The sequence below is a fragment of the Schistocerca piceifrons genome, chromosome 1 (genome assembly GCF_021461385.2).
Source record: "Schistocerca piceifrons isolate TAMUIC-IGC-003096 chromosome 1, iqSchPice1.1, whole genome shotgun sequence".
Lineage (NCBI taxonomy): Eukaryota > Metazoa > Arthropoda > Insecta > Orthoptera > Acrididae > Schistocerca > Schistocerca piceifrons.
In genome coordinates this window covers 797944999-797969983 of record NC_060138.1, presented here as the reverse complement: position 1 = coordinate 797969983, position 24985 = coordinate 797944999, and the positions used below count along the sequence as shown (strand labels likewise).

Here is a 24985-nt window from a genome sequence, read left to right as displayed (position 1 = left end):
ACTGACGGATGACATCGAAAAAGTACAAAGAAGGGCAGCTCGTCTTGTATTATCGCGAAGTAGGGGAGATAGTGCCACAGACATGATACGTGAATTGGAGTGTCAATCATTAAAACAAAGGCGTTTTTTGTTGCGACAGGAACTTCTCATGATATTTCAATCACCAGTTTTCTCCTCCGATTGCGAAAACATTCTGTTGGCACCCACCTACATAGGGAGAAATGATCATCACGATAAAATAAGAGAAATCAGGGCTCGCACAGAAAAATTTAAGTGCTCGTTTTTCCCGCGCGCTGTTCGAGAGTGGAACGGTAGAGAGACAGCTTGAAGATTGTTCATTGAACCCTCTGGCAGGCACTTTATTGTGAATAGCAGAGTAATCAGGTAGATTTAGATGTAATCCCCGTCGTGCGGCCCAAATCACGTTGGAAACGTGTACGCGATACTGCGGCTATGTGCATATGTACACATAGTGTATGTGTACATCTCGTTATCCCGTGACTTTTGTCACCTGACTGTAAATCGAGAACGAATAAATGTATCAATATGTGGTTTCACCAAGTTATAGCGGACAGTATGGTGAATATTATGACGTTTGTAAGTAAACTTTGTTTTTCTAGTAGGGCTGTATACTTCATTGTTTCATTTGAAAGAAGCTTCTAAGTATGTTATCAGTTTTCTGTATCACACTTAAACATACAGCTGTAATTTAAACATGCCATAGATGTGATGCAGTCATAAGAACATGCAATGAAAATGATTGTGGGAGTTTTTGCAGGGTTTTAAACAATGGTAAAGATTTTTCCTTTTAACAAGTTCTTGTTTATTAGCAGAAATGATAAACAGTGAAAAACACTTCTTTTTAGGATACCGAATGAAGTTATATCTACTTGCCTTCGATGCATTTTGCATTTACGATGAACTACTCGGATACGTGTAGATGAAATCCTCTTAATGGAATGATAATCACATAAACTCATGTGTTCGGTTTGGCGTCGCGTCTGTGTAAGTATCAGTCATTTGCAGATCGCAAGAAATGTGTAAATATGAGTGTTCCTATAGAGTTTGTAGGAATTCTCACTTTCATGTTAAACTACATTATAATAACAAAAGAAAATATGAAAGCAAAGCTATTAGAATGATATTACGTAGTTGCAGTGTTCCAATATAAACCGATTGCTCTCAGTGTTTTATGACAAATTTCTTTGCAAGCTGACTTCAGAGAAAATGATTAAAGCAGGAGAAGCTCCATACATTACCAGGAAAGTATTCTTTTTATATCTCAGCAAACAACGGTGCGTCAATACTTAAAAATACCACTGAACATTTACTTCCTCAAGCATTGTAAACCGAAACAGCGAAACCGAGAATTTTAGTAACATCAGTAAGATTAGCAATTAATGAATAATGAGAAACCAAAAGAACTAATAACAAATAAAAAGCAGTTTTGGATCTGAAAAAATGGGCTAGTAAGTAACGAATGGGAATAGTTTCACCACGAAGAAAATGTTGCCGACCTGCGTGGTATATTACGTCGCGTGTGATCGCATTCGCGTCCGTGGCAGATATTATTAGGTCCCATTACAGATCTTACTACAACCTATGTTATCGTGGGAATCTTCTTCAATAATGCTGGCGCCACTTATGAGCTGTGTCAAGTTCATCCCGAGCAGCGACAATAATTCGTCCATTTATTCATTCAGTCTTTATTATTCATTACATAAAAGTACTCCAATACCTTGCCAATGTACAAGCGAAAGACAGACATTTAAGAGATGCTCTGCCAACTGTCGTTTTTCAGGAAAAGGAAGTTAAACTAAGGAAGTTTAAGAATCTGCTATCCACGAATAGTAAACAATATCATTACTAAGGAACCTTAGTAGTTCATAGACAGGCCCGTACTTATATTATTTACGAGGGAGCGCACGTGGAGGAACAGGGGACGAAACCAGAGAGTACACTTACTGTCCATGTCGTCGTACCTGAGGCGGGGGTCGTGCCACGTCAGAACCACCGTCAGCTGGGCAGTGAAGTCCTGCAACATAAAAAAAGACACAGAAGAATTACAGACATTGGCTGCTAGTGGGCACTGATTTAAATCAATGGGGAAGGTTGAAAATTACTGCCAGGCCGGTATTCGAACCCGGTTCTCTTGCTTACTAAGCGGATGAGCTGACCACTGCGCTATCCGGGCGCAGTGGTCCTTGCAACTACACGGGCTGCACTAGCATTGTCCCCATAAGACTCAAATTCTCAACTTATACACATACTAACAATGTAATGCTTCTTGCCATTAGCCTCACTACTCGGGGCATTTCGCCGATTCCCATAAGGGTTCGAGCCTGGTGTGCATCTGCGCTAAAGAGATCATAGGGTTTTGGACCAATGTTCACAGCCGCCAATGTTACGCCTCAAGGGCAATTCCCTTTTATTGGACAGCTTCTAGTCGACCCTGACCTCAATGATTGTTTCAAGGTACATCACGTTGTGGAAAAGATAGCAGCCATACAATTTAAGCATCTATATGTGACAGGGCTGGATTGTTTACACGACTTCTGAAGAACTGGAGGTACGATACATTTCTTACATTTATTATCTACTTATGGCACGTCACATAGCAACAAGGATGGAGCGCACAGTGCGCTACATGAACTGTAACTAATGAATTGCCACAGTGGCTATTTAATCACAAATGTTTCTCAACAATGTTCTACAAAGTATTACGTAACTACTCACTCCCGGCAGGCTAATCTCACGGTGTTTCCATCGCTGCCATCAACGACGCAGACTCCTAGTTTCATGCTAACTTCTGCTTTTGATTTCCTCTGACCGTGCCTTTTTGGAAGAAACCATTCTAGTATTCGCTAAATCAGAATGGCAGGGAAGGCATTTGATCCTCGCAGCCCCTAAGGGCACATGTACACTACTGCCCATTAAAATTGCTACACCAAGAAGAAATGCAGATGATGAACGGGTATTCATTGGACAAATATATTATACTAGAACTGACATGTGATTACATTTTCACTCAATTTGGGTGCATAGATCCTGAGAAATCAGTACCCACAACAACCACGTCTGGCCGTAATAACAGTCTTGATACGCCTGGGCATTGAGTCAAACAGAGCTTGGATGGCGTGTACAGGTACAGCTGCCCTTGCAGATTCAACACGATACCACAGTTAATCAAGAGTAGTGACTGGCGTGTTGTGACGAGCCAATTGCTCGGCAATCATTGACCAGACGTTTCCAATTGGTGATAGATCTGGAGAATGTGCTGGCCATGGCAGCAGTCTAACATTTTCTGTATCCATAAAGGCTCGTAAAGGACTTACAACATGCGGTCGTGCATTATCCTGCTGAAATGTAGGGTTTCGCAGGGATCGAATGGAGGGTAGAGCCACGGGTCGTAACACATCTGAAATGTAACGTCCACTGTTCAAAGTGCGGCCAATGCGAACAAGAGGTGACCGAGACGTGCAACCAATAGCACCCCATACCATCACGCCGGGTGATACGACAGTATGGCGATGACTAAGACACGTCTCCAATGAGCGTTCACCGCGATGTCGCCAAACACGGATGCGACCATCATTACGCTCTAAACAGAACCTGGACTCATCCGAAAAAATGACGTTTTGCCATTCGTGCACCCCGTTTCGTCGTTGAGTACACCATCGCAGGCGCTCCAGTCAGTGATGCAGCGTCAAGGGTAACCGCAGCCATGGTCTCCGAGCTGATAGTCCTTGCTGCTGAAAACGTCGTCGAACTGTTCGTGCAGATGGTTGTTGTGTTGCAAGCTTCCCCATCTGTTGACTCAGGGATCGAGACGTGGCTGCACGATCCGTTACAGCCATGCGGATAAGATGCCTCTCATCTCGACTGCTAGTGATACGAGGCCGTTGGGATCCAGCACGCCGTTCCGTATTACCCTCCTGAACCCAACGGGTCCATATTCTGCTAAAAGTCATTGGATCTCGACCAACGCCAGCAGCAATGTCGCGATACGATAAACCGCAATCGCAATAGGCTACATTCCAACCTTTGTCAAAGTCGGAAACGTGATGGTACGCATTTCTTCTCCTTACACGAGGCATCACAACAACGTTTCACTAGACAACGCCGGTCAACTGCTGTTTGTGTATGAGAAATCGGCTGGAAACTTTCCAACTGTCAGCACGGTGTAGGTGTCGCCACCGGCGCCAACATTGTGTGAATGCTCTGAAAAGCTAATCATTTGTATATCACAGCATCTTCTTCCTGTCGGTTAAAATTCGCGTCTGTAGCCTACAAACTCCGATTTTTATATGCACGAAGTGAAGATATGTTTCAACAAGTGAACTCGTGCTTTAGAATGAACTCATCACCATCTGAACCGGCAGAAGAATCAACATAAGCATTTGAATGTCATCACTGTGAAAGTGCAGAGTCATTTCACATACGAAGGAATAGAAGTCTATACTTGGCCTTAAAGATTCACTACCCTACACACGGGTGCTGCCTCTTCGGGATATTGAAGTGTGATAAAGCACCTGGTTTTTGATAAAGACCAACACATATGTGAAATGAACCCGAATTCATCAGTGTGAAGAGAGAAACTGTTCACAAATTTGCTACCCAGTGCACACTGACGAGCTAAAGCATTTCGCCATCCGCTGGAAACTGTGTTGGTCCAGCTTTGTAACGCGATATAGAAGCTATTCAGCGTAAATGAATGCGAAATTGTGTTGTTAAGTTTCTGGAGATATGTGGCACCAGGTGTCTATGTACATGTCGCCCAACGTCCGTGAATTACAAGCCGCTGGCTTGTGGGCGTGGAACTCGCACCCGAATGCGTCCCAGGTATATGTGTCATACTACTCCAACCGCCGTAACACGATTCTGACCTTGTGACACGGACAATTGACCTGTTGCAACATCCCATCGCTGTCGGGGAGGACAGCAAGCATGAAACGATGCGCGGCACTCTTGGAGCCGTCGATTACTACGACATGTACCATGGAAGCGGAGGTGAACCTCGCCCATAGCACAATACTGCTCCCAGCAGCCTTTGTCCAGGTCACGGTGCATGTTTAAAGCAGCCGTTCGCCATGGTGACGGCGTATCTGTACACGACCACCGACCTGGTATAACAAACGTGAATCATCCGACTAGGCGACACCTCTCCAATGATCCAATATCCAATCTCGAAGATCTCATCTCATTCCTGCTGCAGTCACCATTAACGGTTTCGTTGGATCAACAGGGGAACACGGACGGGTCGTCTGCAGTGTAGCCACATGTTTAACAATGTGCACTGATTGTTGTGTCCGAAACACTTCCGTTCGCACCAGCATTGCACGTTGTCCTCAGACCTGCCAAAGATCGTCGCCTATCCAGATTTACAAAGCGGGCAAATCTTCGATCTCTACTTCCCGTGATGGGGCATGGATGTCCGTCCACCAGTCCCGATAGGGGTTGTCTGTTCCCAGGCGTCGAGCCGTAACAATCGCTTATGACAGAAACTTACGCCTTTTACAGCCCCCCATATTGTCACTAGAATTCCTCAATTGTGACTCCTCCGCTTATACACGAGGGGCGTTCGATAAGCAATGCAGTACATTTTTTTCTGAATGGAGATTGGTTTTATTCAGGATTCCAAGAAAACTTATTACTCCTAGCTCTTTCGGCTACAAAATCCTGTTTTTCAACATGGATTCCGTTCAATGCCACGACCTTAGCACCATCTTACTGTTAGGGCCTATATTCCCGCATGGTACCACTTTACCGGTACATGTCGAAGCCAACGTCTTCCTGCATCAATAACCTCCCTATCATCCACGTACTGCTTCCCGCGGATTACATCCTTTATTGGGACAAACAGATGGACGTCGGAATAATCGGGATCTGGGCTGTAGGGCGTATGAGAAAGAACAGTCTAACGAAGTTTTGTGAGCTACTATCGGGTATGCAAACTTGTGTGAGGCCTTGCGTTGTCATGGAAAAGTTCGTTTGCATTTTTGGGGCGACGAAGGCGCTGAAGTGGTTTCTTGAGTTTCCTGAGGGTACCACAATACCCTTCAGAAGTGATAGTTGCACCGTGAGGGAGGATATTAAAGTAAAGATACCCTTCGGAGTCGCAAAACACCGTCACCATGACTTTACCGGCACAGGTTCCAGTTTTGAACTTTTTCTCCGGAGGAAAGGTAATGTATCTCTCTATTCCATTGGTTCGAAGTAATGAGCCCATGTTTCGTCGCCTGTGACGATATTCGACAAAAAATTGTCTCGATTATCCACGTAACAGTCGAGCGATTCCTCACAGAGGGTTCTTCGTTGGTCTTGATGGTCTTCTGTTAGGCGATGAGGAACACAGTGGGTACACAACTTTGAGTACCTCAACTGATGGACGAGTGTGTCAGCGCTAGCAACACAGTCGTCCAGTTGTTCAGCGAGGTGTTTGATTGTGATCTGTCGATAACTTCGAATGAGAGTGTCCGCAATTTCCAACATTGCAGATGTCAAGTAGCAGTTGTGTGCAGCTGGCCGGCACGCGGGAGCCAGGTTGGCACGACTTGTTGCGATGATGGAGACGCCTCGCCCAACGACTCACCGTGCATTTTCTCACAGCTAGGTCTCAGTAGGTGTTCTGCAAGCGCCTATGAATATCTGCGATGCTCTGGTATTCCGTCAAAAGAAACTCAGTGACAGCTTTCTGCCTGGAACGCATTACAGACGCCAATTAGAAGGCTACGTATAGCACCGCCACTTATCGGACTGTTGATACTATAGGGACTAAAATGGAGATATTCCACGATGTCCCACAACAAATTCTGAATTTTGTCGATCAAACTCGGCCAAGTAAAAAAAAAAAAAATTGTTGCGTTACTCATTTGAACACCCCTCATAATCTCTTATCGTGTTAGGTGAGCCCAACGCCACCAGGCGGCATTCAGTCTCGTGGGAGTGTGGGAGGGGCAGTGATCATATTGTTTTGGCACATCAGTGTGCATCACTGCAAATGCTCACTGCTATGGCAATTCACGAACCATTCATATGACATGCTTGAAGCCTTACACACGTGTCTCGATTCCAATACAGTTTAATGATGCTATCCCAGTTTGCACGACAGAGTCGTGATCTTCATAATGCATTATTTTTTTAACACCACAGCTGTTCGTTTGAGATCAGATGATTAACCTAGCGTGTTCACAAACTTCAGTTTGAAGGCCCATATCGTTTGAGAAGAAAATTTAAACACATCGTGCCTTTATCCATTTACTACCAGAAAGGCTACAGATTTTCCTGTGATCGTCGCATATGGTCGCCAGAACAAGCAGATTAGGGCGAGATACATGCAGGACATCGAGCATTGTTTGTAAAATAATTTTTTTTCATATAGCAGAATATGTAACTGTAATGTGGCGACACTCTAGACCAGGGGTGTCCAAGCCGGCGGCCCGCAAGGCAAGTGTTAGTGCGGCCCAGTCACACAATCCGGAAAAAAAATCCATAAAATTCCGTTGATGTAATCTTATGATAAATTGAATATTTTCAACTTGAAATACTCGTCACAATGTGCTATTCTCTTATCGGTCCACACCGTTGTCTCTCTCTCAAGATGCTAGAGTCCAAAGATATGGCGCTTTACGCCAGGGGCGCCACAGAGAAGCCCCCCCCCCCCACCCTGCAGTGTGGAGGGAAGCTTCCTCACTCGAAATCGTAATCATCTTGTCAGCGTGGCGGCTGAAGACGGCGTCCAGCACGAGAAGTGGGCGCGTCGGAAACCGCGCTGCCAGAGTCTCGTGCGTCGGACAGCTGCGTAGGCGGTGGAACGTCGCTCGAAGCGTTTGGGGCTTCGGGAGGCGGAGCGGCAGCGACGGCAGGCGGATCAGAAGCGTCGGAAAGCGGGTAGGAGAGGGACCACGCTGGCTTTAATCGGTTAACGGAAACTGTTGGAGGTCGTCCATTTGGATGAATTACAAACGTATTCACTCCACGATGTAAGACGCTGTCTGGGCCCAAATAAGGTGGTTGCAAGGCCGCTCGTACGGAGTCGTCGCCCAGCATCTCGATTTCACGTGATGCAAGGTCCTTGTGGACGAACACTGGCGGCGTGGAATAAGGGAATCGACGTGCACACATACCCGTTCCATAAGGGCCGCAAGATCGATGCGGCAGACGGCTGTGTGTCCTCCACGAACTCTGATGGAAGGAGGATGAGCTCTCCGTATAAAATCTCCGCCAGCAATGCATTCAGGTCTTCCCTATGGGTGGAGAGGATGCTGAGTAAGACCCAGGGAAGGGCCTCAGACCATAATCCACCATGGCACATGAGCATGGCTTTGAGAGTTCGGTGCCATCTTTCGACCAGGCCGTTCGCCTGCAGGTGATAGCCTGTGGTGTGGAATTTGGTTACACCACACAGCTCGCACAGTCGAACAAAAAGCGTGGATTCGAACTGTCATCCCTGATCAGTAGTGAGGGAAAGAGGGCAGCCGAACCTCACGACCCACGTGGATATGAAACAGCTAGCAATGGTCTGTGATGTTATATCGTTGAGAGGGACCACCTTGACCCGAGTTATGCGGTCGATCATTGACAATATGTATTTGTACCTCTTGGAAGGGGGAGTGGCCCAACCATGTCAATGTGGACATATCGAAGGTGACCTCTTGGGATATCAGACTTGCATAGTGGAGGCTGCGCAGGTCTGCTGACTGGGACACATGCACGGGTCCAAGTACACCAGTCATGATGCATGCTGGGCCAGACAAAGCGTTCAGTGACTAACCTCATCGTGGCCTTTGTTCCGGGGTGCGCCAAGTTGTGTAAAGCATTGCAGATCCCGCGCCAAAGAGCGAGCAGTACCAAGGGGTGAGGAGTGCCCATAGAAACGTTGCAAAGGACTGGGGTCGTCGACTTGTGCAGGACTAGATGTTGTATAGCGAGCAATGACTCACTCTCTGAAACCAACCACTGTGTATCGGTTTCTTTGGTTTGGAGTTGGGCGAGGTCATCTAAGTTCAAGGGTGTGGTAAGCACCGACATATGAGATAGATAGTAAGCTACAGCATTCTCCGTGCTGCAGATGTAGCAAGCATCCAAGGAAAGTTGACAAATATAGTAAATGCTGTGAAGGATCGTGGCAGGACGTGATGCCTAAATGTGTCCGCCAGAATCGTTTGGGTAGATGCAAGGCGCGCAACAGTTGTGTATGGTGTACCCGTAAGTAGCATGGTGCCAGCAGAGCTTGGAGGCAAGATGATGAGGAGTGAGAGAAGGCCGCAGCTGGCTGCAACGTTGCTTGTGGGCGCTCAGGCTGCTGCTCGTGTGGGGTCAGCTGCTGTTGGGAGGCTGCAGGCAGTACCTCCTGTAGGCTGCTAGGTGGCAGCCCCTGGTAGGCCAGTGAGGTGCTGAGGCGAGTGCGCTGGCCTCTGCCAGCAGAGTGTGGAACTAAAGGTGCAGGCATGCCATCTGATGGCGATGGAGATGACAGGCAGTGTCAGTGACGAATGATAGCATAGGCTTGGTCGGCCGTGCATTGACGAAACTCAAGAGGGTCAGTGACAGAGAAAGCAGGTGAAGTTTTAGGTCTGAAGGCAGTTTGACCATTCACAAGATCCGAAGCACAGTGTTAGGTAATGCTGGATCGTCAATTAATGCAAAAAGGCGTCGCCAAAGCTGTGAAGGTGTGCGGTTGTCAAGGTGCTTGTTGTGAGTAATGTGGTGGACAGCCTCCGCTGGTGGGCGAGAAAGGCACTTGAGGAGCAATATTTTCGCCATCAGATACTTGGGCGAGGTGGGTGGAGAGAGGAGCAGATCACTGATGAGGTCTGGATGAGCATGGAGGTGACTCACCAGGCAGACGAAACGTGTGTCATCATCCAAAATCCCATGGATATGCAGTAGGTGATCCACCAATGTGAACCAAGACTTAGGGTTGTCCATTGTCCATTTGAAAAGCAGGCAGCTTATAAAACCTGCTGGGTAACACATGTTGATGCAGCACTGGCAGGCAAAGATCTGTCATGCGGGGCAGGAAGCCCCTGACACTGGGAGTGCAGTGGTGGTCGACGGTGCGTCGCCCGAGGTCTATGCGGGGGGGGGGGGGGGGGGGGGCTGCTGCAAGTAGCACACAGGGTGGAGTGAGTAGATGCAACAGATGGCATGAAGTGTCTCTATTGCAGGCCCGATGACGAACATGCCACGGGTGTAATGGCCAGTGCCATTGCAACAGCGGGCGAAAGACAGTTGTGGCACAGCCACGGGAGTCTGATCTGGTAACCGGTGCAGGTGGAATGGCTGGTGCCATTACGCAAGCAGGTGTAAGGCAATTGTAGTGGACCTTGGTGCGATGGGAAACTGGTTGCTGAAATGGTGTGCAGGAGAGGGGATGTTGTGACATTAGGCATATAAGAATGTGCAGCCCCATGCATTGGAACTTCGTTGGCACATCAAACAAAACCAAAGGAGACTGCTTAGCCAATGGTTAAACCACAACTTCCTTGACTGGGTTCTCATTCATGATGTCACTAGGCAGCGTGCACTGTCCATGTAGCAGCCGTTGCTGTGTAGTTGCACTTAATAGTGGCCATGTTGAGCCGGTTAAGGTTAAGTGGCCGCCGGCGTGGCTGGGCGCAGACAATTGTTCATTTTTAATTAAATGCACATGAGATACACTTGGCCACTTGTGGTCACAAGCACAGATAATAGGATATGTAGTACTACCACCGAAAGACACTGGTATATTCATTGTTCTGAAGACAATGTGGGTTGGCACATGAATTCCGTTAATGATGAATAGAAGCACGAAAAAACTCACGAACATATGACGACGATGTTAGGGTCACCACTGTGGTTATCACGTATAACAGGGCGGTAATAACACACTTTAGATGTCGTTTATACATTTATTTAGCACTGAAGGAAGCGAGAACAACATGGCAGTACAAAAGCTGCGCGCCGAGAGCATAGAACAAAGGAAATACAAAGATGCTAGAGTCCAAAGATATGGCGCTTTACGCCATAGGCGCCACGTATTGCTACTCGCCGTAGAGATGACACGTTGAGTTGTAGACAGGCACAACGAAAAGATTGTTACACATTATGTGGAGTGGCCAGAGATAGTGGTCATTTGTGCATGAAGTGTGCTTCCTTGAGTGAATGTGTGTATGTTTCTTTTCTGAAGAAGACTTTGACCAAAAGCTCAATGTGTAACAGTCTCTTCGTTGTGCCGATCTGCAGCTAAAAGTGTCGTCTTTACAATGAGTGACGCTGTATCCTTTTCATAATCTAGTTGATATTCCAACCTGGACTTTCAATAGTTCACCACAGCTTGATCACAAGCTCACTCAAACAAGAATGTGGGAGGCAACCTGCTGTGATTTCCTTCTTGGTGGAACTACTTGACATTCTCACAAAGTGCTGTAGTGAAACCACTGGAACCTGGTGCAATGGTGACTGCATACAAGTTTGAGTAACGTTGCTCACAAATAGGAGTCCAGTGCGTTAACAACAGTGAAAATGATTTGTCTATAACGTTAATATGATAGAATGAATCTCTCTTTTATTTTATTTTATAGGATTCCGAGTCGAGAGCCTTGTCACACGACAGCCTGTTGTAAAAGGAAGAGACTATTTAATCACAAACATGCGACTGCAGACGCACTGGCTGCGGCTAAGGTCGGGCCATATTCATGTTGATAGTTGAAATCAGCTTGACAGGACACATGGGGGAGCGGTTTCACATTATGCTTCACAGATGGGGTTGTCTCTGACTACCACCAGCCGCTAAGGTGACCACGTGACCGGGAAAACCCACCCGTTGGGCAGCACAATGGCCATGCGTTTCTCATGGCCGCTTTTCACGTCTGATTCAAAATTAAAGCTACCCCAGAGTTAATAAATATTGACCCACGTGTGTCACTGAAGAGCTAGTTGCTGATCTGAAGCAAAAAGAAGGACTATTACGCACGTGAAGACGCGCCTTCGATACATGTTTTAGTTTATAAATTATTGTAACTTAAATGTTGTAAGTAACTGATGAACAGTAAAAATGAGTATCCAGGCAGTACATTATGCGATTGAAACAAACAAGGTGTCAACAGATACATTTTGTAGAGCTGTATAGGACTGTGTCAGTGTATTTATTGAAATTATTCACATATTTAAATGAAGGGCCCAAAAGTGTATTTCACACAATTAAGAAAAGCTTTTCTTACTAAATAAATAGAGAAGCCTTAAAAGTAGCGGCAATACTGTAAACTTCAGATATACATGAAATTATTTAATGTATCATTTAAATTTTTATTAATATTTACTCTTATAAATCCAAAAACCGAGGCCAACCATCGAAATTGTTGTTTATAAATAAACTATGGCAGATAAAAGAAAGCTGAAAACAGCATAATGTTTCCCGGAAAATTTCTGTGCGATTTAATGTATCGTATATGTGGAAAAGGTCAAAATTAAGAATTTCAGAAATTTTAATGTACAGTAGTTTAACTGACTTCAGTGGTGCTTGACCCAGGTTTCCTGGGTGAACAGCAGCAGTTTGGAGTCAGTTTATGTTCGGACGCCGTTAGAGGCGGTTAAACGTTGTTGGTCTGTGTTTCGGGAAAGTTTTATCTGATGAGCGGTTAAATAGCCGCTAGTTCGCCTGTTTGAATTATTCAGAGTCCCTGCATTTCGACATAGAAATTTTTCCGCGTCTGATAGACTTGTTATTCTTCGGGTTGCATGTGATACAAGCCGCACTTAGAAAGTTTCAGTGCTTAGCCATTGTGGAAGTCATAGTTTGACATACTGTGGAACTTTAACGGTTTTCTAAAGATAACTCATGTAATTAATTACGGTTTACTTCAACCGCCTCCAAGATCTTTTGACACACCGTCAGGTTCTGAAATTAATTTGTTGTGAACTGTGACTTTCAATTTTGTCTATGTTATTATTGCAAATAAATTCGAATTTGTGAAACTTTAAAAAGTACGAGAGTGCGTACGTGATTTTTACATAGCAAATTCCGCCTGCATTTATATTAAATACTTTTGTGGAACATAGAGTGCACCGCAACGAATATGAGTTGGCGTCTCATAGACGAAACATAGCCAAACTTGTAAGTCAAACCACAATAACGAGGGGTCATTGAAGTGTGTGTGCTGTGTAATGTGTGGGTAAATCTTTCCGTGCAGTAGCACGTGGGGGCTCCGAGATGACAGAGAACTTTGATTTTCGGCGAGTTGATGAGAGACATTGTATTTCATTCGTCATCCACACTACATGCACCATCTCATACAACCCGTACAGTCGCAGTCCTTACACCCAACTACACAAACAATGAGTATAACTGACATTACATCATAACATTGGTGGAAATTATTTACAATGGAGATAATAAAAACTGCACAGCATGACATGATACAGATGAATATATAGGCTTAGATATAATTTTTGTGTTAGAACAACTAGTTCAGAATTAAATTTTAGACAATGTTAGGTTTACCAGGATTGTTAGAGGTAAGTATTGGGCACCATGCATTATTATTATAAAAAAGAACAAAATAATATTTACATTGATGTTTGACCTGTAACATACACGTTAGTGCAGTGTTTATTGTGTTGTATGTCAGCCTTATTTTGCATTACTGACATGGTAACAATTTTGGACGTTTGGGCTGATCGTGGATGTAAATAGTGAATAACTGACGAATTAGTGTGTTGACTGAGTAAGGAAGTTGGTGTAGAAGCTTTCAGATATGGAACGGATCTCTTCTGAAACTGTTTTAATTTTTATATACTGGTGGATTCTTGAGACTATAATGAACCACAGAACGTTTAATATTATTTGCAGTGTTTTATTTTGCATAATCTGAAGTTTGCTAACATGTGTAGACGCAGGTTGCCCCATATGGGGCAGTCATACAGAATTACTGGTTCTGTTATCGACTTATAAAGTAAGTCACTGTTTTCCCTATTTCCAGACGTCATTCTGTGTATTAAGGAATATAAGGCAGCTAACAAACTGTTTGCTTTATTCATCACGCCAGTTATGTGTTTCTTGTAGATAAGGCGTTTGTTCAAGCAAGCTCCAGATATTAAGTGGATTAAGTCCTAGTAATGCTTTCATTGATAATTAATCTCTCTCAAAATCGTAAAGAATATTGGAAGAAAAAACACTATAAGGTTTATTTAAGTCTTGATAAAATTTACAACGATCACCAATTTTACTTTGTAGCTGTGAGACAAGTTGTATTTTGTGCTACTGCCTGAAAGTGTCCATGTCTGTGTGTTATCAGACACTGTGAGCTCATCAATCGACCATAGACATAAGGCTCAAGGGACCCACGTCAGGGAAGCTCATAGGCGGAAGTACTGGAAGTACGACCTAAGACTATTAAATATAGAAAGTCATGATAGATGTCAGCGATTCGATGCACGCATACGATTAACAACATCTTAAAATAACGCATTTCGGCATACATTAAAAAAAGGAAGCATTAATTAATGTAGAATAAATCATGAAATTTGGTACTGAGTCGCACCACATACATGTGCGACCTGTGTCGGCAAGTGACATTGTACATGGGACGCGTAATTTACGGTTAATGATACCCTATAAGGAAAAAAAAATGACACACCACGAAGAAATTATCCGAAAGAGACGGAAATCGGTAAACATGATGTACACGTGCAGAAAAACAAACGATTACAATTACAAAAAAATGGATGTGTGTGATGTCCTTAGGTTAGTTAGGTTTAAGTAGTTCTACGTTCTAGGGTACTGATGACCTCAGAAGTTAAGTCCCATAGTGCTCAGAACCATTTGAACCATTTTTTAACAAAAAAATGGATTATTTATGTAAGAGAAACAGCTTCACAAATTCAGGATGTCAATAATGCTTTGGTAGACGTCTGGCCCTTATGCAAGCGTTATTCTGACTGGCATTGATTGATAGAGTCGCTGGATGTTGTGCCAAATTCTGTCCAGTTGGCGCGTAAAATCGACAAACTTCCGAGCTGATTGGTGGACCCTGCCCATAATTTTCCAAACGTTTTCAATTGGGGAGAGAGCTCGCGACCTTGCTTGAGAAGGCAGGGTTTAGCAAGCACGAAGACAAGCAGGAGAAGCTCTCGTCACATGTGGGCGGGCATCATCATGCTGAAATGTAACAGGGGGCTGAAAGCTCTTTAAAAAAATTGGAAATAGAGAAAGTCAGTCAAAGAATCTGGTGCGCCACTATTTCAGCTAGAGGCTCTCTGATGACACCAGTTTAAAAATGTCATGAGAATGTCTTCTGAGAACGTCCTTGATGGAATACTCTCGTGGCTCACGACCAGTTAAAACGACTTTGGTAATAATTAGCAGAGCACTGTTTTGGAAATCACGACTCGTGAATGAACTTCGCGAATTCGGAACTGGGATTGCACAATGTTGGTAAAGAACTGGGATTGTCGAATCACAGGCAGAGCTAATCCAAGTGATAAATTTTGAAAGCCTGGAAAACAGTGACATGTGACATTTTTATAGCGTTGTTGGTGCAGGTCGCAGATGTAGTGTATATACGTGAATTAGTATGTTAGCACGACATTTTCGCATTATCAAGGTGAGGTTGCCTCGACGCTCGGAGATGGTGCGTATAATAACTGATGGCTGGGGTTTCCCATTAAGAATCTGCGTGTTGTACGAGGGTAATCCCAAAAGTGAAGTCTCCTATTTTTTTATACGTACAGAACTCTGTTTGTACGGCAGTTGGTCACGCTGTTATGAAGAGTGCTTCACGCGCTGTGTGTAAACATGCGCACGCCGCGCTGAGGCCCTCAGTCTTGGCTTGGCAGCCGTTGGGAATGGAGCTCCCGTTGGATGTTACCGCCAAGTGCGAATTGCGCGCAGTTATTCGGTTTTTGAATGCAAAGGGCCCTGCGCCTGCGCCAATTGATGGTAGTGTATGATGAGTCGTGCGTGAGTGCCAAAAATGTTCGTAAGTGGTGTAGAGAGTTTGCAGCTGGTTGGACCGAAATTCACGACGAACAAAGGAGCGGGAGACCATCAATTTCTGAGGAGACAGTGTTGAAGGTTGAGCAAAGCATGCGTGAGGATCGGCGGATCACCCTGGATGATTCTGCACGTTGGTTCCTGGGGTTTCCCGAAGCACCGCTCGCAGAATTTTAACGGAAACATTGAACTACCGGAAGGTGTGCGCAAGATGGGTGCCACGCATGCTGACAGATGACCACATGGGGCAACGAGTTGACGCTTCCCGTGCATTTCTTCACTGCCTTGCAGCCGAACAGGACAACTTTCTGGACTCAATTGTCAAGAGTGACGAAACCTGGGCATACCACTTTACAACTGAGACCAAGCAACAATCACGCCAGTGGCGGCATCCTTCTTCGTCAAAACTGCGGAAATTCAAACAAACACAGTCTGCCGGTAAAGTCATGACAACCGTTTTTTGGGATCGGAAAGGAGTATTGTTGGTCGACTTTATGCCCACTGGGACCACAATTAACGCTGCCAGGTACTGTGAGACTCTGAAAAAACTCAAACGGGCAATTCAGAACCGGAGAAGAGCAATGTCGAGCAAGGGCGTACACATTCTCCATGACAACGCTCGCCGACACATCGCTCTCCTGCAACAGTTTCAGTGGAACATAATCACCCACCCACCCTACAGTCCTGACTTGGCGCCCAGTGACTATCACCTGTTCCCTAGGTTAAAAGAACATTTGGCCAGAAAGCGATTCAGCTCCGACGACGAGGTGAAAGAAGACGTTCATAACTTTATGAACAGCATGGCGGCGAGCTGGTATGACATGGGCATACAAAAACTGCCAGAGAGTCTACAAAAATGCATCTACAGAAATGGTGATTATGTCGAAAAAAAACTAAATGTTCAAGCCGTAAACTGATGTAAACCATTGTAGAGATAAACTGGTCTATGTACTTATAAGAAAACAGGAGACCTTACTTTCGGGATTACCCCCGTACGAGACCGATCAATGCTGCTGCACTTAACTGCAGGAAAAGAGACGCGAGACCCCTCAGTGTGCCTACACATTGTTTCACAAACAGCTATGACTACATGTACGTGTTTAAGTAACTGTAAGTATCACCAACATCTCTGTCACTATAGTTAATTCTTATCTTGCATGCGTTATGTCTCAGACTTACCATATTAGCTTCGCTGACTGCCAACAGCCTGCGGAGGAGGAGATCTATTTTGACATCGACCGGTCCCCCTGAAAAGAAAGCAACACAGTCAGTGAATGCTTCCCGTGCGGTGCCTGCTAGCTGGAATTTGCTGCAACAACGTGGCGCCTTCAAGCTTGCAGACGACACAAAGTATGTTGCGGAGAGGCAACTACAAATTATATGTAGACACGATAACGGATGAATAAAAACGCGCCAATGAACCAAGAATAATTACATGAATTTTAACATTACTGCATGAACTATGGAAACCCGATAGTGTCAATCGGTTTCAGTTTTTAACACGTAAACCGGGCAATATTTACAGACCTCATTGTGTTGGGAGACTTGGGTGCGTTTACATGAATAACATTGCCTATGCTGCTCCGCTGCTTGGCCACAGCTTTCTCTCTCTCTCTCTCTTGCTTTTTTTTATTTTTTGTCTCAATCTTCTGACTGGTTTGATGCGGCCCGCCACTAATTCCTCTCCTGTGTCAACTTTTTCATCTCAGAGTAGCACTTGCAGCCTACCTTCTCAGTTATTTGCTGGATCTATGTTTTTACCCTCTACACCTTTCTTTAGTGCCATGGAAGGTATACCGTGATGTCTTAACAGATTGCCTATCATCCAGCACCTCATTCTTGTCAGTGTTTTGCACATATCGCTTTCCTCTTCAATTCTGCGGAGAATATCCTCATTTCTTACCTTTCCGGTCCACATAATTTTCAACATTCTCCTGTAGTATCACTTCTAAATGCTTCGATTCTTTTCTCTTCAGGTTTTGCTATAGTCCATATTTCACTACCATACAATGCTGTGCTCAAAGCGCACATTCTCAGAAATCTCTTTCTCAAATTAAGGCCCTTGTTCGATACTGGTAGACTTCTCTTGGCCACGAATGTCATTTTTGCCACTGCTAGTCTGCTTTTTATATCCTCCCTGCTCCGTCCATCATGAGTTATTTTGTTGCGTAAGTAGCAGAATTCCTTAACTTGGTCTACTTCGTGATCCCCAATTCTGATGTTAAGTTTCTCACTATTCTCCATTCTGCTACTTCTTATTGCTTTCGTCTTTTTTCGACTTACTCTCAGTCCATATTCTGTACTCATTAGACTGCTCATTCAATTCGACATATCTTGTAATTCCGTAATTCTGCTTCGTTTCACTGCGGATAGCTATGTCATCAGTGGATTTTATCATTGATATCGTTTCACTTCGTATTTTAATCCCAGCCTCGAACCTTTATTTCAGTTCTGTCATTGTTTCTTCGATGTATAGACTGAACGTAGAGGCGAAAGAGTCCCTCTTGGCCCTTCTTCAATCCGAGCACTTCGTTCTTTGTCTTCCAGTCTTATTGTTCCCTGCTGGGTCTTGTGTATATTTTGTATTACCCGTCTCTTCCAACAGCTTACTCCTATTTTTCTGTGGTTTTCGAAAATCTTGCACCATTTTACTTTGTCGAATGCTTTTTCCAGTCGAAATATCCTATGAACGTATCTTGTTTTTTCTTCACTCTTGCTTCCATTGTCAGCCGTAAATTCAGAACTGCCTCTCTGGTGCCTTTACCTTTCCTAAAGGCCAACTGATCATCTAAGAGAACCTTAATTTTCTTTTCCATTCTTCTGCATATTACCCTCGTCAGCAGCTTGGATGTAGGGGCGGATGCGATAATTCTCGCACTTTTTGGCTCTTGCTACCACCACTCTCATAGGCTACATTCTTAAATAATAGTTTCATTGCCGCTTCCCACAATGATTTTAGAAATTATGGCGGAATGTTATCAGTACCTTCTGTCTATTTGATGCTAAGTCATCCACAGCTCGTTTATATTCTCACTCTAATACCGGGATCCCCTATCTCACCCCTGTCGACTCCTGTCTGATCCTACTCCGATTATACCATTTTCTGCTGGTGTTGATATTGACCTATACTCGTCTGACCAGAAATCCTTGTCTTCTTTACATTTAATTTCGTTAATCCTCACTATATCGAGCTTGAGCCTTCGCATTTCTCTTTTCACATTTTGTAACTTCCCTACCAAGTTCAAACTTCTGACATTCCACAACCCTATCCGTAGAACGTTACTCTTTCGTTGATTATTCAGTCTTTTTCTAATGGTCATCTCCCCTTTGGCAATACCCTCCCTGAGATTCGAATCATTTGCCATTGGAAAAATCATCATGACACTTTTCACTTACAGACTACATGTGTTGTGGATACACATTACGTGTCTATAATGTAGTGGTTTACATTGCCTTCTGCACGCTTATGCCGTTGATCATTGCCGATTCTTCAGCCTTCACAGCGGCAGTTTCCCACCCCAAGGGCAAGAGAGTCCCCTGAACCTCTGTCCGTTCCTCCGACTTCTTTGACAAGGCCGTTGGTAAAACGAGGGTTACTTCGTATGCCGGAAAATTCCAGCCGCCACTGCTGCTGATTTTCATTCAAAATTGAAGCAGTGAAGAGGTTCGAACCCGAGATCCAGGACGGTCTTATTAGAAGTCGAGAACACTGATCCTCCCATCTTCTTTTTTCCTTCTTTTTTCTTTAACGTGTTTGTTTGCCTCTTTTTTACGTTTCGCCCTTTTTTCCCTATACCACGGGTACTGTTTGAGTTTTCTGTTAGCCATTGAATCGGAGACTCAGGATTTCTCTTAAACATTGAATTTTCGATAATTCGAAACTTAACTCAAATGAGAAATCGCTACCTGCACAGACATGTTGTACGGAACCTTCAGTGTAATCCCAAAATTGATTAATACGGGTCAGTATTTTCTTTGATAACAGTTTTAGCAGTGTTCTAATATGCATCCTATATATTTGGAGTCATTAAGTTTTGACTTAGTTTCATTATTCTTATAAAACTTCTTGGACATAAATTGTGAAGGCTTTTGAAAGTACTTATAATTTCCAACCCAGATATACTGAAACATAGTGTAATAAAGGACAGCTCACTATTTGTGGCAATAATTTGATAAACTGTTTCGAGGGCAACTGAATTTATTTGTCTATTTGTTATTTATTTGCGTTGATGCATTTTTTTTTATTTTTTTAGATTAACGTTATTATTTAGATTGTATAATTTACAGTCAACACAACGATATTGATAATTAATGATACAATGTAATGAATTACCAAGTTTCGAAATTATTACGAATTTTACACAGGAGTTACTGTTTCAGAAAATTTGTATTCTTAATCTCACTAAAGTTAACAATAGTGGGATCTCGAAGTTAACCAGAAAGCTATCACTGATGAAAGGCGGCAGCACTGTTGCACAAATTCACGCTGGTTGTGACGAAGACGAGAACAAATACGTGTTCTTAAATTCGAAATAATTTTCCTAAAGCCACAATGTGAAAATCGCATTTAATAGATTCTTGATTAATGAAGTTACCAGTCGATTTCTACTTCACGTGTCTTTTGGTTGTAATGTTAGTTCTACTGGGTAAAAAAGGACAGGAAGAATACGTTTTGGAGGTATACCGGAAGGGAAATGAAGGAAGAAGCTAAAAGTAGCAGCATAAGCTTAGAGAATACGACATTAGATAGCCCTATATTAATCCACATATAAACAAAATGAATATAAAATGTAGTCTCCGGTAAAACTTCTAAGATCTGTGAATGAACGGTTTAACAGGTAACGATGTGCTGTGAGTGACTGCACACGAAATAAAAATGCAAGACAATCTATTTGATTACGATCGCACAAATGTTTTTCATTTTTATCGGATAGAGACTTGGATATCTTTTTCACTAGAACGACTGGATCGCTCTTAGATAAGGAAGTTCCCTCTCTCACCACTTTCGTAATAAGTAATGATATAAAGTTAATACAAAACTGAGTGAGCGCAGTTTTATTGCGACAGAATACGATAAGATCCTGTGTAATATTCCGTAATTAAACCAGTACAATGCGAGAAAAACGAAGTTGGCAGCAAGCTTCCAGAAATTCAGTTCTGCTGAGCATATACTTATCAGACAAAACATTATGACAACCGACCTGATGTCGATATAAGCCCGACCAGGCGATAGCAACGCCGCCAGGTGAGGAATGACTGCTAGTTAGACACACGCGCGGTACGTATAGTATCGGCGAGCGTGCTGTCCGTGTGTAGAATGAGTAAGGCGCACTATCTATCTGAGTTTGACTGGGGGCAGATTGTGATGGCCCGGAGGCTCGGCACGAACATTTCGGAAATTACACGACTTGTCGGGCGTTGGAAGAGTGCCGTGGTGAGGTCTTCAACACATGGCGAAACCAAGGTGAAACCACATCCAGAGGTTTTGGGGTTGGGCGGGCACTCTGCATCACAGATGTCGGACAACGTAGGCTGGGCAGATTCGTTAAACAGGACACGTGGCGAACTGTGGCGGATCTAACATCAGATTTTAATGCTGGGCATGTGTCTGAACACACAGTGCACCGTACATTCTCCACGATGGGCCTCCACAGCCGACGACCCATACATGTGCCAATGTTAACACGACGACATCGGCAACTACGACTTAAAAGTAGGCACTTGACGTTGGCGTAGTGGCAGAGCATCGCATTGTCTGATGAGTCACGATATCTTCTTCATCATGAAGATGGGAGGGTGTGAATGCGTCGTCTTTCAGGGGAACAGCATCTTGACACCTGTACCGTGGGACGGAGACGAACTGGTGGGGCTCCATTATTCTCTGGGGAACATTCACGTGGGTATCCTTGGGTCCAGTGGAGCTCGTGTAAGGCACCATGAGTACCAAAGAGTATCGTACATTGGTTCCAGAACACGTTCACTCCTTCACGCCCATCGTGTTTCCCGACGGCAGTGGCATTTTTCACCAAGATAATGCGCCATGTCACAAGGCCATGGGGAGTGATGGAATGGTTCGAGTTCCAGTTGAGGTGCTGGCACCATAACTTGGCATATGTGAACCAGATCGAACATATCTGGGATGTGATTGAATGAGGCACCAGAGCTCATCGTCCCCCTCACGGCAATGTATGGGAATTAGGTAATTTGTGTATGCAGAAGTGGTGCCAACTCCTTCTAGCGGGCTACCAAGCCTCGTTGCCTCCATGTCATGACGTATAGCCTCTGTTATCCGTGTTAAAGGTGAACATACCGGCTATCAGGTAGGTGGTCGCAATGTTCTGGCTGATCAGTGTATATGAATACACAATAATATGTTCAACTGACTGATTTAGTCACTTTTAATTTAAACAGTAGCCTAGTACGCTTTTCAATGGTGCGGCCATCATCATCAAGTGGACTGATGTTTTCACGTAATGGAGTTTACTTGTGAAATGCACATGTGACGTCTGTTTAGCAGACCGTAGTGTGACAAGAAGTTTGTGTGAGGTCTTGGAGTAGTGTATAAACAGTAGCGTTAATTCAAAGCATTGAAAGGTGCTTCATACAGTTCTACATGTATACAGCAGCTAAAGTTAATGCGGATCTGGAAGAATACACTTGTTTTATGCTGCCATAGTGCACCACTTACACATGTCTCTGGCAGTTCAGTATCACACTATTTTGCAAGAGTTAAAAAAAAAAAGAATTAAATTCGTATTGCTGTGATATCATCTTGTTGTTGTTGTTTTTGTTCTCAGTCCAGAGACTGGTTTAATGAGCTCTCCATGCTACTCTATCCTGTCCAAGCTTCTTCATCTACAAGTTAACTGCTGCAACCTACATCCTGCTGAACCTGCTTAATGTATTCATCTCTTGGTCTCCCTCTACGATTTCTACCCTCCACGCTGCCCTCGATTACTAAATTGGTGACCCCCTGATGCCTCAGAACATGTCCTACCAACTGATACCGTCTTCTAGTCAAGTTGTGCCACAAATTCATTTTCTCCCTAGTTCTATTCAGTACCTCCTCTTTAGTTACGTGATCTACCCATGTAATCTTCAGCATTCTTCTGTAGCACCACATTTTGAAAGCTTCTATTCTGGTCTTGTCTAAACTATTTGTCGTCCATGTTTCGCTTCCATACATGGCTATACTCCATACAAATACTTTCAGCAAAGACTTACTGACATTTAAATCTATACTTGATGTCAACAAATTTCTCTTCTTCAGAAACTCTTTCCTTGCCATTGCCAGTATACCTTTTATATCCTTTCTACTTCGACCATCATCAGTTATTTTGCTCCCCAAATAGCAGAACTCATCTACTACTTGAAGTGTCTCATTTCCTAATCTAATTCCCTCAGCATCACCTGATTTAATGGTCCGCTTCGATAGCTGAGTGGTCAGCGTGGCGGATTGTCGTCCTACGGGGCCGGGTTCGATTCCGAGCTGCGTCGGGCTTTTCTCCAGTGAGGGACTGGGTGTTGTGTTGTCTTCATCATCATTTCATCCCCATCCGGCGTGCAGGTCGCCCCAATGTAATGAGATCTGCACCAAGGCGGCCGGACCTGCCCCGCAAGGGGCCTCCCGGCCAATGACGCTCATTTTCATTTACCTCATTTAATTCGGCTACATTCCATTATCGTCGTTTTGCTTTTGTTGATGTTCATCTTATATCCTTCTTTCAAGACACTATCCATTCCGTTTAGCTGCTCTTCCTGGTGCTTTGCTGCCTCTGGCAGAATTACAATGTCATCGGCGAACCTCAAAGTTTTTATTTCTTCTCCATGGATTTTAATTCCTACTTCAAATTTTTCTTTTGTTTCCTTTACTGCTTGCTCAATATATAGGTTGAATAACATCGGGGATAGGCTACAACCCTGTCCCACTCCCTTCCCAAACACAGCTTCCGTATCATGTTCCTCGACTCCTCTGACTGTCATCTGGTTTCTGTACAAACTGTAAATAGCCTTTCGTTCCCTGTATTTGACCCCTGTAACCTTCAGAATTTGAAAGAGAATATTCCAGTCAACATTTTTAGAAGATTTCTCTAAGTCTACAAATGATAGAAAAATAGGTTTGCCTTTGTTTAATCTATCTTCTAAGGTAAGTCGTAGGGTGAGTATTGCCTCGCGTGTTCCATTTCTACGGAATCCAAACTGATCTTCCCTGAGGTCGGCTTGTACCAGTTTTAGCATTCGCTGTAAGAAATTCGTGTTAGTACTTTGCAGTCGTGACTTGTTAAACTGACTTCACTAATTTTCACACTTGTCAGCGTCTTCTTTCTTTGGGATCGGAATTATTATATTCTTCTTGAAGTTGAGGGTATTTCGCTTGTTTCATAAATCTTGGTCACCAGTTGGTAGAGTTTTGTGAGGAATGGCTCTCCCAACGCTATCAGTAGTTCTAACGGAATATTGTCTACTCCCGGAGCCTTGTTTGGACTTAGGTCTTTGAGTGCCCTGTCCAATTCTTCAAGCAGTTTCACATCTCCCATTTCATTTTCATCTACGCCCTCTTCCATTTCCGAAATATTGCCCTCAAGTTACTACACTACTAGCCATTAAAACTGCTACACGAAGAAGAAATGCAGATGATAAACGGGTATTCATTGGACAAATATATTATACTAGAACTGACACGTGATTACATTTTCACGCAATGTGGGTGCGTAGATCCTGAGAAATCAGTACCCACAACAACCACCTCTGGCCGTAATAACGGCCTTGATACGCCTCGGCATTGAGTCAGAGCTTGGATGGTGTGTACAGGTTCAGCTGCCCATGCAGCTTCAACAGAATACCACAGTTCATCAAGAGTAGTGACTGACGTATTGTGACGAGCCAGTTGCTTGGCGACCATTGACAAGACGTCTTCAATTGGTGAGAGATCTGGAGAATGTGCTGGCCAGGGCAGCAGTCGAACATTTCCTGTATCCAGAAAGGCCCGTACAGGACCTGCAACATGTGGTC

The 24985-nt window shown here is 44.0% G+C and overlaps 1 protein-coding gene across 1 annotated transcript in view; it reads right to left on the bottom strand.

The window, feature by feature from the left end:
- LOC124775162 overlaps positions 1-24985 on the bottom strand; it is a 190968-nt gene that overhangs the window by 60894 nt on the left and 105089 nt on the right. Inside the window, exons 4-5 of the mRNA XM_047250004.1 lie at positions 17153-17220; positions 1966-2035 (exon numbers count right to left, since the gene is read on the bottom strand). Coding sequence (XP_047105960.1) covers positions 1966-2035; positions 17153-17220 — 138 coding nt within the window. The remainder of the gene's footprint in view (positions 1-1965; positions 2036-17152; positions 17221-24985) is intronic.